This window comes from Ornithodoros turicata, chromosome 4 (assembly GCF_037126465.1).
Source record: "Ornithodoros turicata isolate Travis chromosome 4, ASM3712646v1, whole genome shotgun sequence".
Taxonomy (NCBI): domain Eukaryota; kingdom Metazoa; phylum Arthropoda; class Arachnida; order Ixodida; family Argasidae; genus Ornithodoros; species Ornithodoros turicata.
In genome coordinates this window covers 18374817-18391573 of record NC_088204.1, presented here as the reverse complement: position 1 = coordinate 18391573, position 16757 = coordinate 18374817, and the positions used below count along the sequence as shown (strand labels likewise).

Here is a 16757-nt window from a genome sequence, read left to right as displayed (position 1 = left end):
TGCCGCTCAGCTGGCCAGATAAACCGGGCTTTCCAGCCCAGATAAGCCTCCGACGGCGAGGGTGATGCGCTGCTCAGGGCGCGCTTTTTCGGTTACGGCTCATTTACATACCGAAATTCAGCAATGACACGCGCTCTTTTGATATTTGGATTTGGATTTGGAGATAGAATGGATTTCAACGAGGATTGTCTCCCGTTCTGTTAACTCTCTTCCAGAGGATGTCGCACGGCCGTAGAACTCAACTGCAAAAACGACAGCTATGCTGCTCTCATAGCTTTTGCAAAATAAAATAAAAATGTATAGTAAAATTATAAAAATCGCATTTAAATTTTAGAAATTATAAAGGTTTCAAAACATAATTCTGAACACATACCTGAGGGATACGTAGCGTACGATAGCGTACGTGCGCCGAAAGGTCTAAGCAACGTCCTACCCTACCACAAAGTTGGTGTCCTCGGCCGGAACACGCAACCTTTGGATTAGTAGGCGGACATACACGCCACCAACGGATCAGATTATATTCACATTCAATATAGGACAATTTTATTGACTTGGTGTGACTATGCTCAAAAAAAGAGAAAGAATGGTTCTATAAATGCATTTGCCACTGCATCTTCAGCTGCCAGCAGCCGATAGTGTCGGCACGAGCATGCGCCATATATTTGTACTTCAATTAATGATATGAAACATGATAGCATGCAGAATCTTGAATTGGATGATCAGAGAATGGCGTGCATGAGGCAGGGGGCACGCCAGACGGCCGCGGCGTGGCCACTCTTTCCTGTCTGCATGCGTAAACCTTCAGTCCATTCGTCAGCTTCGGGGTCGTACACCTCGACAGTTGACAGGAATGACGTTCCATCGTAACCCCCTGTAACAAAAGAAACCACAGGTGACGTGAGAGATAACCTGTATTCACGCGAGCGGTATTGCACCCGGAATACTCCAGTGGAAGGTCCTGTCATAACTCTCTGCTGCCACACCTTCGTGGTCTGCTAACAATGGGGAACATGTTGCGGCTCAGCCACAAGATATTCCCTAGCAGACGACAGGGCCGATTGTGTCATCTGCAATGTGCGCAGTACCAACACCACCTAGATAGAGAAAGTCTGCGCATTGCCTCCTCCCTCCTTCGCTACGTGTATATATATAGTCAGAATTCGTCTGCTACTGCGATTCATCGTTCTGCGAATTCAAGAACCCGCAAATGATTGCAGCTCACCTGGAACCTGCAGACCTAAATTTTTAGACAAAAAGTGCAAGACACTTCCCAGGAAATCACTTTTGAGAAAGATTGAGACCGTTTTGCGCTTTATTTTTAAGTTTTCCCATTTGGTACGCGGGGGGCGTTCAATCAACTCGCAGACGACGGTGGTTCTTCTCCATGGCGACGACCGCTGAAAGCACGTTCGTGATTGGCTACGACCGTTGAAAACACGATCCTGATTGGCTGACTCTTAATTGTTACGCCAAGTCGACGTGCGCGTGGGCTTTCTGTATCTAGGTGGTGTTGGCAGTACACGTAATCATTAAGAGTGCGCCAATCACGACCATGCTTTGGCAGTTTTGGTAACCGTAGCTCTGGAGACAAGCCGCCATGAGCCGTATGGGCAACCACTTGTAGCCACAGAAGGCCTGTGTTTCAAATCATATGCGGGCTGCGGCGGTTGGTTGAATCTCGACTTTGCTGTCCACGTAGGGAATGAGTGACTTACATAAAGCAGGCCGCCTGTGTTTAGGTGGCGTTGGCTCTTCCAACCATGGGGAGTGTCCCGCGGCTCAGCCACAAGCTATTCCGTAGCTGACGACAGGACACGGTGTCGTCTGCTATGTGCGCAGTGTGCAACTCCCGATATTTGTGCGCCGCGCGAATGCTCAACGTAAGACGGGGAAGAATAGTTTTTTTTAGAAGTTTTTGCCTTTTCTTCCACTAGAATATTATGTGGGGATGTAGCTCGTGTAATACACTGAGAAATAAGCACACCCTCACCTAATGCGTAGACACGGCCATTGAGCACGGCAACTGCCAGGGCGCTTCGAGGAGAGATCATGGGTGTGACAAACATCCAGGTATCTTTCTCGGTGTCGTAGCGTTCCACGGACTTCAGTTGGCTCGTGCCGTCGTATCCGCCAATAGCAAACACGAACGTGTCCACTGCCAGAACACCTAAATACGGATGAATGATGGTCTAGAGGTTTCATAATGACACTGGGGAATGGTTACATGCTTCTTTTCTTTGCATCGATTTGAACCTGCAGTTTCACTTGAGTGCAGCACTCGAGTGGGTAGACATGTAGAAAATCGGCATCGATAGCAAGACTGACATCACGGCAGACATTCCCCGTCAGCGGTCACGTGCTTATGAGAACCAATGGGAATGGCCATAACTTGGGCTCTTCCTTGAAGTTCAGAGCTTGACGCGGATATGTGTTCAAGAGTATACCTTTCAAGTACTACGACACCTAGAACAAAGTTATTACTATTCTCATAAGTTAGTATTACCCCTGCGTGCAGTTCAATGCGTGTGTGATGTGACCAATACCTGTGTCCACTTCTAGCAGTCGGAGCCTTCGTCAGGACAGTGAGACGAACGGGCATAATCAGTATTTGTATTGGGTTGTCAGGTGTCCTAAAAGTAATCTCAGAGCTCTAAATCTTGAGAGTGCTGCAATAAATCGCCACTAATAGGCCCAGCGGCGTAGCCACAAGGCCAAGGTGGTGGGTTGGTTCGACAACCCCCCCAACCCGAAAGCGTACCTTTTCTAGTGCATTTGGGAGAGGAAAGACGAGGGTGAAATCCTCTTCCCCATATAAAATCCCCGTAGAGCACCACCCGATATATTTTTTGTGGCTACGCTACTGAATGGGCCACATTGTCATTGTGGAACTCATCTATTGCAAAATTCAATGCCCGTACGCTTTCGTAATCAAATCATTAGCACTATTCCGCGGGATTTCAGTGTACTTTGAAAACAAATAAACAAAAAATGCAATCGGGAAATTGGCGGGAATTGCCGCATTTACTCGCACAATGAACGAACCTTTTAACTCAAAAGCGTACGTAGCGGCATGGAAGGGGTGCGGCAATTACGCGAGGAAAACAGGTGCCGCGGCCGAATTCCGCTCTCCCTCTGGCTGCCGCTCTCTGCGTCGGCAGCGCTGTCAGGTTGGCTCATATCAGTACGGGAAAAACGTGTCAACGTTTGGGTGCCAAAGTGTGAGTATAAATACACTACCACTTTTACGGTATCATGAACCAGAAGAGTCATGAACAACCGCCCTCTCGCAAAGCGAGGTATACAGGTCCAATGGCACGCAACCCCTTGGTATATGTTAGGAGTATAGCTTAATTACCGGCACCGCTCCGATTTGAGTTCATGGATGTCACAGTGCTCCACTGGTTTCGATCTGGGTCGTAGCACTCGACAGATTTTAGTCTGTTCTCCCCGTCGTAGCCACCGACTGCGTATAACAGCCTGCGCACCACAGCGACACCTACGCCGATGCGAGCGCAGCTCATAGGTGCCACGGTCGTCCAGCTGTCCTCGGTAGGGTCGTACCTAGAAATTGCACTCCATCATCAAAACATCACTTCTACAGATTGCGCGCCGGGATTGTGTTACCTCTCTACTGATCTGTGATGCTGAGTGGCATGGGAGCCCCCCACAGCGTACAGAAGGCCATCCAGGACTACCAGGCCCACTCGATTGCGAGGTACCGACATTTCAGCGCAGGAGTGCCAGGAGTTGTTCACCGGGTCGTAGCAGTCCACCATGGCACAGTCATAGTTCTGTGACCGAGCAAAATGCGTCGCACTTGTAAGCGAAATGCTCGTCATGTCACCAAAGTTGTCGTGAAATTGTATGTCATGTGACTGTTCCGTCTGTTGACTTCCCCTTGATTTACTTCCCATTACTTTCATTGAGGTCACAGGGCTAGTTAACATTTCCATTCCGCACGTACACTTTGCACGTAAGCTTTGTGCGCAGCAGGCAAAAGAATAAATTCGTTCACATTGGAATCTGCCGATTGGATTAAAATTGGATTGGAATTTTCGGACGTCTAGGAGCCATACAGTTGGTCTGAATTTTCGAGCCGTCGAAATTTCGAGTCAATGACAAAAATAGACTCGCCTCCCCCAAAGTGACATCAAAACTGTTGCGAGTCTGCCATGGACGAATAGTGACGGGGAAAAGAGGGGGGGGGGGCGTATTGGAGCTTCAAGGCCACTCGTGAAAATTGCGTACTCTTTAGTCATAGGTCGCCATGATTAGCCTCAGATGTCATAATAAATATGGACCTCTGAACACCGCCACGATCCGCAGCGCACGTCTCCAGGAAAAGAGGTGATAGGGTTGATGCCTCCCTCCCCCCCTCCTGTTCCTAGGATTACATGCTCTGGGATATATATACTACGTGTATTCACAACAGCGACATTATTTAACGTCGTGCCTTCACGTGCCGTGCGCTGCCGTGGGGAACGTCCTGCGACACAGCCACAAAATATTCCGTAGCAGACGACAGGTGGCGGTGTCATTTGCTAAGTGTCGTCTGCTAAATGCGCAATATGCCACTCCCGATACGCCTGCACCGTGTGAATGCTCAACGAAACATGGGGCGGAACTTCGGCTCCGTGAGAAATTTTTTGCTTTTTCTTCCTCTAGAATCTTCTGCGAGGATGTCGCTTGTGTGAATACACGGATATTCGCACAAAAACTGAGTGTAGCCACGATCCTGGTGCGGAAAAGAGCTCGCGGGTCAGAAAAGCTCCTTCGCTCCTGCCAATAGTTTTCTAAAACATCTGAGGTCCAAATTTGATCAGTCCGAAAGATCGGTCAGTGACTGATTATGCATAATTTTTGCGTAATTCATATGGTTCAATACAACGTGATTTAAGACTCAAATAATCCACCACAGCTAACTGCATATGTAAATGCTGGCAGATGCAGGCAAATCACCCTGAGACGTTCACCACTGCATTCACCTTATCCGGTGAATTGTTCTTTTTTCTTTTTTTCTTCTTTCGTGCGCGACTCGACCGGTCGTTCCCGTTAGCAGACGATTCTCGGCAGCCAATAAGTGTTCCGCTCTCCTGACGTGACCACACGCGAGGAGTAGCCGCTGGGCGAGATCTGCGCCGCTTCTTGTAAACGCGGAAAATTCGCGATTCCCCAAATGAAATATTTTGCGTGACAGTTCCTGAAAGTACTATGTTAGAATACGCGGTTTATAAATGTTTGAAGTGCGAATGCGAAAGAATATAATAGTACGGTCAGCAGCTACTTTGCAGTTTCGGGTTTTCTTTTCGGGTTACACAACGGGCGACAGAAGGCCAGATGGCGGAGAAAACATTTCAGATGTTTTATATTACCCTGAAAGGCAGACGTTTTGCAGACACTCTTTCTGACACTGCTGACGCAGAGGACGGCGTAATTCTGTTACTACTGACCACTGTAGACCAGTGTGTCGACGACGCACTAGCCAGCCACCGCCCGCGCCCAAGACATTTGCCGAGTCTTCCCCACTCGACATTTAAGGAAAACACACGGGTGTGCAACATTTTTTCACTTGTGCTGTGTCGACGCGACCGCCGACAAAAGAGACTTCGATATATCGGGCTTGGGTGTATAGTGCCCCCAGTTTTCGGCGGAACATCGGAAAAATCGAGAAATTTCTCCTCGAGGAATGAAAGATGCCGTTACCTTGATAGCGACGAAAGTAACGGGGTTCATCTGGTGCGTCGCGCCCGCAGTTTGCGCTTTCCCTCTTTCTTCTCAAGACGCGCGAGGCTTCCTCCCATTGGTCTCCACAAAAGATCTCCCGTGATGATTGGGCCTCCTATCCGCATCACGACCGACACAACCGGTTCCCTTCTTTTTGTGTTGCTATCAAGATAACAAGATTTTTCATTCCACGAGGAGAGATAAATGTTTGCACTTCAGTGTCCAAAATATTGCAAGTGGAAGTACACTTGCCCCGTGAGGCATTTGACTGAGCTAATAGTGCCAATGGACAGTTACTACAGAAGTTGCTAAACATCGGCCTCCCATACTGGGTTGTTCGTTGGATTCAAAAGACGATTTCAGAAAATCCCAGTGCTCCTTGCGCACGCATTGCGTCCTGGGCGCTTACTGAGCGGAGAAACGAAGAATAATTAAGGCCCCGGCTTTTCCGCGAATTCGCGAAAGCCGGAATTCATCGCGGAATCATTCGTTTGGCACTGAATTTCACGGAATTCCTTATTTTTAGGGGTGTGCGGATATTCCAGTCATCCAATTCGAATCAAATATCAGACACAATAAGTATTTCATTCATTTCAAGAATCGAATACCCAATATTCGGATTTCCGAATATCCGACGATTCGCCGATTCGAACGACGCTTCCCGAAAGTGGGTTTCACCTGAAGCTTCCTTGCATGAGGTGAAGCGTGCTTTACGAAAGTGCCCATGCTGCGGGACCAGCACAGACAAGATTGTAGTTTAGACTAAGATAAGGTTAGCCCAAGTTTATTGTGCATACTTCGCCTGAGGAAGAGGCGGCGTCCCTCCCGTGCGCAATTTAGCGGTGGCAGTGGGGAGTTTTGATTTGATGTCTGGGAGTTTGCCTCTAAAGACTTAAATAAATGCCTACAGCCCAGAAACAAGAAAAGGTGTCCTGTAACTTCCACAGGGCATGTATTGTAAACTCCTTGCTATAATCTTCCTATAGAGTTCCTATAAAATGATTGCAGGTGACAGACCTTTGCCTTTGTCAGAGGAGATATCAAGATATCATGTATGTAATGCTGAGCCACAACATTGGTTTCAATCTGTAATTTTATAAAATATTTTTGTCCCCACATTATCCAACAAAATAAAGTGATTCCCATCTCAAGCAGCCGTTGACTGCTTGCCGCGGAAAATCGCAGAATTTCGACTGCGTCATGTGAGGCATGAACTGGGACCAAGAAGGGATGGCCGACGTGACATCGTTGGAACAGTCGTTGAAGTCCTTGCCTAACTCAAAAGATTCGGATACGGCGATAGAAAATATTACCAGCATTTAATTAACAATGATGAATCCAATTGAAGATGAATACAAATAAACAGACCTACAATTTGATGATGAGCAGGACGAACATGTCATACAGATGATGGTAGAACAACAAGCTCGTGGCGTGTACCCGTTAAGAATGCCCGCGCCACGCAATGACAATGACGATCAAAGAAGAGCTCTGACGCTCACAAGTCAGTGCCGCAGAATTTTGAATTTGCCGCAGCAGAAAACCAGGGGCCTTAAGAATAATACTTCCCGTTTCGCTTCCGCTGACCTTGACATTGTCGTGGACAATGGACTGGCAGGGGTGAAATCGAAACAGTTTCGAGGCCACCAGTTCACCAGCTCAAAGTGGCGGTAAGCACTCTGGGATTTTCTGAAGTCGTCTATTGTACTTACATGGTCTACGGCGGTTTGTTGAAGTTAAAAATAGTCGCTCGGAGGTCAGAGTTGCTTCTGGCATTCCGCAGGGTAGTGTGTGGGGCTTCTTTTATTTCTAATATATATTAAATTGAGAGTCCTTCTTCATTTCTAAGTTTTCTTCTTTAAAACCGTGGGGACTAAACGTTCATTGCGGTCCTCTGCAGTTGTTCAACCCATCATCCAGCTAAGCTGCTTCATTCACCTTCCGTTCTTAGCATTTTTAGCTCCATTTTCCCTTCAGCCCATAAGGTCACTCTAGACATGCACCTGTTCCCCCGTTTTTCACCACCAAATCTTTTGAACCCCAATTCTCCGAATGTCTCATTTACCCGTACAGTTTCTCTTTCCTGATTCTTATGTGACGGTTGCTCACGTGATGCATTGTATTACTGTCTGGTTGTTTTCTGTTTACTTGGTTCTGGAAACCTGTTTTCTTGTATTTGTTCTCTTGGGTTATACATACTTGTCACATTTAGTTGTGTAACCTGAAGAAGTGCAGTCTCTTGCACGAAAGTTCTTGTTGAAGTAAGTCTTAGTTGCTCCTAACCGTTTTTCATGTTACGTGTGTGATTCCCTTATCGCGGTCTCCTTGACAGTGTTTCTCTTTTTTTTTTGTTTCCCTTTCCGACGTATATATTAATGACTTAGTATAATTCCACATGGTATTTCAGTTAGACTTTTTGCAGATGATTGTGCTATTTATAAAGAAATCTTGACAACGGCTGATCATATTTTATTGCAGAGGGCTATTATTGCAATTATCGAGTGCTCTCTCCAATGGGGAATGGAAATTAATGAGGATAAAACTGTTCTCTTACGGGTAATTTGGAAGTGACCACCTAGTATGTTCTCGTATTTTCTTGATCACTGCGCGATATCCCAAGTAGATAAATATAACTATTGAGGGGTTACCCTTACCAGTGACCTTAAAAAATCGAAGTGTAAATTTTTTGAGTCTGAAAAATCGGTCAGTGACTAATTATGCATGATTTTTGCGTAATCAATGGGGTTCGATACAACATAATTTAAAAGACCAAAATAATCCAGCACAGCTAATTGCACATATAAATGCTGGCAGATGCAGGCAAGTCACCCCCGAGACATTCACCACTGCACTCACCTTATCGGGTGAATTGTTCCGGCCGCCAACTGCATACATCTTGCCATTTACAAACGCAGCTCCAAGGCCCGATCGAGGACAAGACAACTCGGCTAATCGAAACCAGCGGTGTGGAGGGCACAGGCATTCCAAGGCTCCCAGGGAATGTTGCTGATAGCCGCCAACACAGTACACAACCTGTGCCACTTGTGGCTTCCTCTGAGCCACAGTGTATTGTCGTCGAACCGTCAAGTCCTGAGGTAAAAGACATTTTGAACACAATACACATTTTACCCCCATACCTGAATAATCTTATATCAATTTTTGATATGAATTATATAATAATATTATTAGATATAAATTTTTATATGATATATAATTTCTTATCAATTTTTATATTATGTATTATTTTTATCGATTTTTTCAACCAATACCCCCCATACCTGAATAATCTTTGTGAGGTATTCAGAACACTGAGGCATGCTGCGGACGAGCTCGCAGTTCTGAAGCTGCTGTTTGAGGAATCTGGGAGTGAGGAAGTGACAGCGCACTGCACTTAGTACATCTGCAGTCTTGGAACGTCTGCGAGATTCATCGTGCTTCACCCAGCGGAGCACAGCGTTGAACACTTCGAGTTCGCAACGCACGTTGAGTTCGTCTCGCTTGATCAGGTTAACGAGCTGACCCGCCGACAGTGTCAGAAATTCGTCTCCTTCCGATACCTAGACATGTATTAAAATCCCATGAAGGGTACACAGTGCGTAGGAAAAGAATGCTACTCACTAGAGAGAAGTTCTGATCGATGTACTCGTTGACCTTGAGGTAGAGATGTGTACATCCGTGCTGCAAAGCGAAGTCTCCTATTCCGATGCAGTTTGACGGTTCAAGCTGCTTCTCTAAGTAGTTGCAGCATGCCTCGATAATGTGATTCATCTGCATATGAGAATTTCGGTGTGAAGGGCAGTTCTACAGCCGCAGCCTTTCCAAGGGGGGTGCGGGAGGGGCAGCCGCCCCGGTCATCTTCCCCAGGCGGGGCGCCAGACAGAAGGTCCTGAGAGCTCATATGAATGTAACAAGGTTGAGCGATACAAGCGGAGCGAGTCAAGAGCATGTTCATTGTAGAATTTGGAATTTAGATTTTCTTTCTTCCAGTTTCACTTTTCAGTGCTTTTTTCTCAATTAGAAATTTTCTGCACGGCTTCAAAGTGCGGAACATTTACACGACGAAATCACACGTGATGTGTGCACATCTAAATCTGAAGAGCTGATCATAAATTGTACTTCAAAATACTTCCCCTGGCTATTATACAAGTTTTGGAATGTAGTCCAGTAAACTCATCAGTCAAACTAGCACTTCAACAACAAACTATTTTCTTTACCTCATTTTCAAAAGAAAGTGAGAAAATAGCTTTATGACTCGCCTGAAACATGGTGGCAGCAGGCAGAAGCTGACAGACATTCCGGTGGTCGACACACACTCGTCCTGTGTAAGCAAAACGCATCACAGAAGCCATAGTGCTTGGATTAACCCCTTGAATGTGGACTACTGGCAGTGCTGCCTCACGCAAGCCCCCAGCAAACATGGCTCGGAAGTAGGGGGAAGCAGCAAGTAGCACCAGGCGATGCGCTGGAAACGAGTCTGACCCGACCCTGATTTCTACGTCGCAGAGCACCCTGTGCCTCCGCATCAGATCCATGACCTGTTGATGAGCCACTTGTTCGTTACTCATGCACTTACAGTTCTTCAGTGGCCTTTTCGATGGCTGACATATTTCAATAGACCTTTTTACAAAAGGAAGTGCCACCTGTGGCACGCAAGGGCTCATGGGAACTTAGAGGGCCCTACAGCATTATGAGACAGTCAGAGACAGAGGTAGAAAGAAACAACAACATTCCTGGTGTGCACAGCAGCAGCCGGGAATCATAACCGAAGCAGACGACGGAGCAGTGTCCCTCCCATGCTGCTTTATACCATGCGCTTGGTGGCGTGCGCAACTTTGTAAAATCTTCTATCGTTCATGTTCTTATTCACCTTTGGGGCTTGTGTTGTGCTTGTCTGGTGTGTGTTTCAGCCTCAGAACCACTATTTTCGAAACTGTGAAGTTTTGCTGTCTCTTTCAAAAATTTGTGGAAATTTGTAACTCAGCTTTTATATTTTCTGTAATGCATCTTTGAGCAAGGTTCATTTATAATACGTAATAAAATAAATATATATATATTTATTAGGTGCATTTCGTAAAAACTTTTGGGCGACACTATTTCGAGGCACCACACACTTACTTCTAGAGATTCTTTAGGAAAACTGTCCACTGATAAAATTGCTCCATTGCCCTCGGGTGGAACATCTGCTTCGCTGCAGACTAAGTCTGAGCATGATGGGCCTTCGCTGCAGTCAGACATTTTGTTACCTATGGACAGAAAAGTGCGACATGTAGCATACAGAGTAGCATATCGCGATCAGTCGTGAATAAAGGGAAGGTTTCATACACAGTGAAATTCAGGTCCAGTCAATTTCACGGGAGCTTCTTAGCAGTCTTACATTTATAAGTGATTTCACCATCAGTCTGAAAAAAAAAAAAAAAAATAGCAATAATAATATACAAGAAAGGGAACCTTATTATTTATCAGCATGATCCTATCAATCAGTCAAACAAGTGTTATAATAAAAATAAAAAAGTAGTGGAGGTACTTGTAGGGACTAGACATGATGACAAAGATTCACTGAAATAAATGATTCCTCCATTTCTCCAGCGAGCTCACGAGCATTCAGTTCACCCTTTTACATGTGTCCTATGCTGCCCTCTTATATGAAATATATACTCTTTCGTTGGGAGTCCTGCCGTCACTTCTGTCTTCACAATGGATGGAGTAATGCCAACTACCCCTCATAGATACGGAGGTGTACTGTCGAACATCTGTAACTGCGGGGGGTAAGATTTCTGCAAGATTTCTGCTCATTCATGACGCTTTAGCAACCCATATTTCGTTCAATAAACAGAGATCGGTATCATGTTTAGGCAGTGATCGCTAGAGAACATCGCCCAGCTGACACCTGTCACCACATGCGATCTGCAGCGGATACTCACTTTACTAGCTCTTCCGTATTGATAATGCAATATGCTCACTGTATGACGAAACAAGCAGAATGTAGCTTATGAACTATGCTTAATTTTATGTCGAGACGTCCGCATTCTCCTGAGCTGCCGCAGGCAACGGCTCGCGCAGCACGGGGCACGGGTCGGAGACAAGAAGCAGACGCAGCCGACAACAAACAACAACAACTTGTTGCCAGACGGCAGCAAGAAAGCTCCGACACTATTGCATAAAATGGCATAATTCACCGCACTACAATTATAAAGTGGAAGAAGCGTACAATTTTGCCACTTTTCAAGCGTTCAGCGGTTCAGCGTGTTTTGCTATGAGGTACGATAAAATTTTCGTACGACTGGATTTGCGAGTGGATTACACCGATTACACATGGATTCCACACACATGTTTTGCAGCTGATTTAAAGCCTGCTTGTTAAAGTGTTAAATGGTCAAAACATTATATCCGTATTGCATTTCTGATGACAGAAGAGGTGACAAGACACCAAACACTCATTGGTAACGGAGAGGTTGCACACGGCAGCATTTCTGCGGAGCTTTTGGATGGGAAGCCCGTCGAGCCAGATCAAAGTGACTGCTGTGGCAATGGGTGTTCTCTGTGCGTGTTCGATATCTACGAACAGGAACTTAAAATATGGAAGAAGGAATGCATGGACTACGTGCACGGCGTGTCATTGTCGGAGGTCTGTGCACTGACTTGCACAAATTCAAACGTCTTACCCCCTACTTCCTTCTTGCAGGAAGACGTGATCAGCAAATATACTTATCGAAACTTTACGATAAGCAATATTAAAAAAGTAACAGACGACACCTTCGTGTATCGATTTACCGTGCCAAATCATGGTCCTCTCCCCTTAGACACAGCTCAACATTTGGTTCTTCGGTATGTTCTTTCTTTTATTAAATCTGGTATTGGAGTTGCAACCGGTTTAGCAGAAAGTATCCTGTCTTCTTCAGGGCTTCTTACAATGGACGGGTGATCACACGTCAGTACACAGTAATCAGTCATAGGGAATGCAGTGGACACTTCGACATTCTCATTAAAGTAGGTTAAGGTTACGCACAGCTTTATGGTACCGTATAAAGTAATCAGTTGAATTTCATTGCAGATCTATCCTCAAGGGAAAATGTCCAGATACGTAGCAAGCTTACGCGAAGGAGACTTGGTTGAGCTTAGAGGCCCGTTTGGAGAATTTACTTACAAACCAAATCAGGTATAAGTACAGGTACTGCGTCTAACGTTCAAGTAGTCATTGTGTACACTTGATGTTACAGTTCAAAAGCCTCCTGTTGCTTGCAGCAGGGACTGGAGTCGCACCAATGATACAAGTCATCCGAGCTATTGTCTCTAACGAAGATGATGAGACTATCGTGCGACTACTTTACGGCACACAAACGTATAGTTCCATATACTTAAGAGAAGAGATAAACAAATTGAAGAGTTACTGGAATATTTCTGTGTTGTATTGCTTCAGCCAGGTGAGCAACTTACGCAGCTGAATGGCTTTATTTTTCTTTCCTGAAGATAAGGGTTAGGTGCAACAGAGATTTTTGTTGATGACATAGAATTTACTTTGGTTTGTTCCATTTATTTATTTATTTGAAGATTTATCCGATTAACTTAACCCTGCACCAAACTAATGCCAAAACGCTGCATGAAATTTCTAAGTGTAAGCCGCATGAATGGTAGGAAGATAAATTCTACGTCAAAACCATCCTAGAATTAACTGTTTAATCAGCTTCTGCTTATTAATTCACCTATATGTTTTAATTTCACCTCAGGAAGGTAAAGAATTCAAGCCTGGTTACGGAGAAGAAGTTCACTTTGGGCAAATAGATGAACGCCTGCTGAATGAAGAGCTGAAGAAGTTCCGTCAAACCCCACACGTTCTCATCTGCGGTCCAAATAGCTTCAATGCGCGCTTTCTGGCTTTTCTAAAAGAGACCTCGCCCAAAACGACATGGTTCGTATTTTAGTGAGACACTCACTGCTGCACCAAACCAATACTGTTAGACATATTTATTACCACCACCAGAAGATGCCCACTTGTTAAGAGATCACAGATCTTTTAACCGACACACTCCCTTGACGTGCTTGCGCAAGTTATCCGCGCGGGAGAATGTCTTGCCGCAGCGCGGGCACTCGTGTTTCTTCTCCGCACTGTGCGTCAGTTCGTGTCTCCGCCGATCCTTCGGAGAGTAGAACGCTCGACCACACTTGGCGCACTCGTGTTTCCGCTCCGCCTTTCCGTGGCAGGTCTTCCGGTGGGCAGAAAGACCCCTTTCGCTCTTGAATTCTTTGGGGCATTCACTGAAAGGTGATAGCATTATTGTAAAAATGAGAACAGCGATTTCTAGTATTCGAACCTAGAGAGTCTGGGTCAATTTGGTGTGAATACTTACATTTCTAGAACAACCTTTACATAAATAAATATACAAACCCCTCAACTTGGACTACGCATGTCCTGATATTCATTTTGCAAAGCATAATCAGGGAGGGATTTTGTGGTGTTTCCTACACAAACTCGGACGTGTGTACAGTTACAACTGAGAACTACATATTTTTGTGTTATCATACTGCACATATGCATCTTTGTGCATTTTGTATTATATCGCAACTCCTTTAGCAATTTTTACCATATATCTACATCCACGCAGCCCTAATATTTCTGTTACAGTTTTGAATTTTCTGTGTTGAATTCTTACTTGCAAGAGAAAACTTGGGTGGAGTCTTCGTGCTTTGTCTTGCAGTGCGCATCGAGATACCGCTTCACCGCAAACATTTCTCCGCAGACCGAGCACTGGAACTTTTTGTCACTGCAGTGTACGGCATTGATGTGTTCCTTCAGTGTGTGCTTTCTTTTGAAGGCCATTCCTTAAAAGGAAAATTGCAAACAATATCGTTTGAGGCAAAATTAAACGTACAGTATAACAATATGCAACTTTCCTTCTGCTATAATAACAGCGTGTGTGCCTACCAAACTTTTAACCTTGGCATGAGTCCCCAAGTCTTTGTGATGGAGTACCCTTTCAGGTAATTCTAATTCTCAGCTTTCTAAAGGCTAAAAATGTAAAAGCAAGGTAAAAGTGTTCCACTGCATATACAGTAATACTTGCAGGTACCTAATTTTTGCAACTTTTACAGTTGTCATTTTCCCATCAAAATTACAATTTTACAAAATGCTGGTAACAATGACAGCGAGGCATTTGACATTAAGATTTGCAATGAATGAATTCTGCTACGTCAAAGTGGCTTATTGGGTGCCATATGACGATACAAATCAGTAAAAACTGCAAGCCTGGGTGTACCAAGGCAGAGACCTTGCATAATAGCCTCAAAACAGAATATGACAACAAAATGCATACCACACATCTCACAGCGAAAGTCTCTGTACTCAAAGTGTGTTGGCATGTGTGCATCAAGCGCAAACTTGTGGGCAAACTTCTTATCGCAAACATCGCAGGCCAGAAGCGTTTCCGTCGAAGTTTCCGAAGCGTTGTTTGAGTGCCTCAGCAAGATGTGATCTCTCAGGTTATGCCTCCACTTGAAATCCTTGCCACAATGCTCACACCCGTATGTCTTCTCACCCGGTGCACCTCCATGCTTTGCGACCATGTGTTTGCGGAGGTGTTCTGTTGAGCGACACTGCTTCTTGCAGAACGAACACTGGTACTTGTTTTCGTCACTCGGATGTCTCGAGCAGCGGTGAAGTTCAAGACTGATGGCTGTGGGGCGCATTGCACCGCAGAGCTGCGGCGAAAACAAGAAAATGTGTGATGGCAACCTCAATGTCTCCAGTGTTGGGTACTGAGTGTGCAGTAATTCCACAATACACAAGAATACAATTTTTGCAGCAAAGAAACCAACTGGTCAAAGTGATATAACATATTGTGCATCGCATAAAGTACTGTGCCCAGCGTGTAAAATATAATATGGGAGATACCTTACAAATTAGTGAATACAAAACAGTACTGACCTCGCACAAAAATTTATACTTCTTGTGTAGTCCAGCGTGGGCTTTGTAAGCTCGCGAATCTTGAAATGTCTTTGCGCACAATCTACACGTTTGAACGGAGGGCTTGTGAGTCTCCAAATGTCTTTCCATTGCTGGCCCTTCTACAAACGACTTTCCACAAGTTTCACAGGTCTCTCTGTGTAGCATGAAGTGCTGAGATCTGTGACGGTACAGGAGCGACTCTGTCCTTGAAACTTTTCCACACTCCATGCAGAACAGATGTGTCGTCTGCTTATTTTGCTCCAAAGCCGCCATCACGTCTTGATGCACTTGTTGAATGTGGGACTTGTAAACCTGGTAGTCGTCGTACTGCGTTTCGCAAGCGAGGCAATGTGTGCGTACCTTGGGGTGGGCAGTTCGAAGGTGTTCCATGTGGGCATGTTCATCCTCTGCTTTTTCGAAACACATCACACAAGTAAATACGCGGGGGTTAGGGCGAGGAGCTGGCATAGGGCCGTCGTTCTCGTCCTGGAAACTTTCATCGTAGATAGATTCCACGCGTGCATAATCTGTACGTAGTTTGGGTCTCGTCTGCACACCTTCACGAACATTTCCAGTGGCATGATTAATAGGTGCTGCTTCTTGATCAAGGACTTCGACGCTAGTTGCATACATTTTATCGGTCAGCTGCTCTCTTGTGAGTGTGTTATTGTCATTAACATTAATGCGAGACGTGGGGAAAATAACACGTCACTTGAAAGTGCTGTACCGAGATACTGAGATGGCAACGATAGGGAGTCTTGTTAGCATGACGTCGTTGCACCTACACAAATATTTTGGCAATCCAGCCGTCTAGGCGGCTAGCGGACTTCTCCAAACCCAAGAACAAACAAACCACCAACACTACACCCAACTACACCCGTCTTGTCACAAATCATTCGGGAGATATGCGCTGCGCAGACTGCGCTACGGTAACGCGCCTTTTTGTCGGCGTCTGGATCTTGGGCTTGTGTCGGGCTCGGGGCGCGGCTGTTTCGATGGCGGGAAATTCAAACATACGTTGAGCTCAGAATGTCATTAAAAAAATTCTCAGTTCCGAATGCGTTGTTAAAGCAAGAAACTTGACTTGATTATT

General features: G+C 45.3%; 3 protein-coding genes across 6 annotated transcripts; 1 reads left to right on the top strand and 2 right to left on the bottom strand.

Moving 5' to 3' along the window:
- Positions 1 to 526: 526 nt before the first annotated feature.
- Positions 527 to 11829, bottom strand: LOC135391223 (kelch-like ECH-associated protein 1B). 2 transcript variants are annotated; one of them, XM_064621386.1, is made up of 11 exons: positions 11646 to 11829; positions 11045 to 11123; positions 10840 to 10964; positions 9981 to 10259; positions 9343 to 9492; positions 9003 to 9281; positions 8581 to 8814; positions 3625 to 3791; positions 3356 to 3561; positions 1991 to 2167; positions 527 to 871 (listed from the first exon to the last, which is right to left on the bottom strand). In XM_064621386.1, exons 3-11 carry the CDS (start codon positions 10957 to 10959, stop codon positions 720 to 722), a joined length of 1764 nt encoding a protein of 587 aa, XP_064477456.1. In that variant the 5' UTR covers positions 10960 to 10964; positions 11045 to 11123; positions 11646 to 11829; the 3' UTR covers positions 527 to 719. The 2 variants fall into 2 exon arrangements, with proteins under 2 accessions (XP_064477456.1, XP_064477455.1); XM_064621385.1 differs by having other exon boundaries at positions 10840 to 10967; positions 11047 to 11123.
- Positions 11830 to 12011: 182 nt separating this feature from the next.
- LOC135391225 (NADH-cytochrome b5 reductase-like) lies at positions 12012 to 14114 on the top strand. Of its 3 annotated transcripts, XM_064621389.1 has the most exons (6): positions 12014 to 12349; positions 12407 to 12549; positions 12624 to 12711; positions 12776 to 12880; positions 12942 to 13145; positions 13449 to 14114. In XM_064621389.1, the coding sequence occupies exons 1-6, from the start codon at positions 12128 to 12130 to the stop codon at positions 13641 to 13643; spliced, it is 957 nt and encodes a 318-aa protein (XP_064477459.1). In that variant the 5' UTR covers positions 12014 to 12127; the 3' UTR covers positions 13644 to 14114. The 3 variants fall into 3 exon arrangements, with proteins under 3 accessions (XP_064477458.1, XP_064477460.1, XP_064477459.1); XM_064621388.1 differs by having other exon boundaries at positions 12012 to 12549; XM_064621390.1 differs by having other exon boundaries at positions 12012 to 12549; positions 12942 to 13063; positions 13449 to 13591.
- Positions 13672 to 16603, bottom strand: LOC135391224 (oocyte zinc finger protein XlCOF6-like). Its single transcript, XM_064621387.1, has 4 exons — positions 15644 to 16603; positions 15033 to 15417; positions 14373 to 14541; positions 13672 to 13977 (listed from the first exon to the last, which is right to left on the bottom strand). The coding sequence occupies exons 1-4, from the start codon at positions 16295 to 16297 to the stop codon at positions 13725 to 13727; spliced, it is 1461 nt and encodes a 486-aa protein (XP_064477457.1). The 5' UTR covers positions 16298 to 16603; the 3' UTR covers positions 13672 to 13724.
- Between the last annotated feature and the right edge of the window lie 154 nt (positions 16604 to 16757).

Coding starts and splice junctions, on each gene's coding strand:
- LOC135391223 (XM_064621386.1), bottom strand. CDS start 10,959: ATGTCTGACTGCAGCGAAGGCCCATCATGCTCAGACTTAGTCTGCAGC. Junction 8,815..9,002: donor ACCTCACAAAGATTATTCAG/GTATGGGGGGTA, acceptor CTTTTACCTCAG/GACTTGACGGTTCGACGACA. Junction 3,562..3,624: donor CATCACAGATCAGTAGAGAG/GTAACACAATCC, acceptor TGCAATTTCTAG/GTACGACCCTACCGAGGACA.
- LOC135391225 (XM_064621388.1), top strand. CDS start 12,128: ATGACAGAAGAGGTGACAAGACACCAAACACTCATTGGTAACGGAGAG. Junction 12,550..12,623: donor GCTCAACATTTGGTTCTTCG/GTATGTTCTTTC, acceptor TGTCTTCTTCAG/GGCTTCTTACAATGGACGGG. Junction 12,881..12,941: donor TTACTTACAAACCAAATCAG/GTATAAGTACAG, acceptor TTGATGTTACAG/TTCAAAAGCCTCCTGTTGCT.
- LOC135391224 (XM_064621387.1), bottom strand. CDS start 16,297: ATGTATGCAACTAGCGTCGAAGTCCTTGATCAAGAAGCAGCACCTATT. Junction 15,418..15,643: donor AGTATAAATTTTTGTGCGAG/GTCAGTACTGTT, acceptor TTTTCGCCGCAG/CTCTGCGGTGCAATGCGCCC. Junction 13,978..14,372: donor ACCCAAGTTTTCTCTTGCAA/GTAAGAATTCAA, acceptor ATCACCTTTCAG/TGAATGCCCCAAAGAATTCA.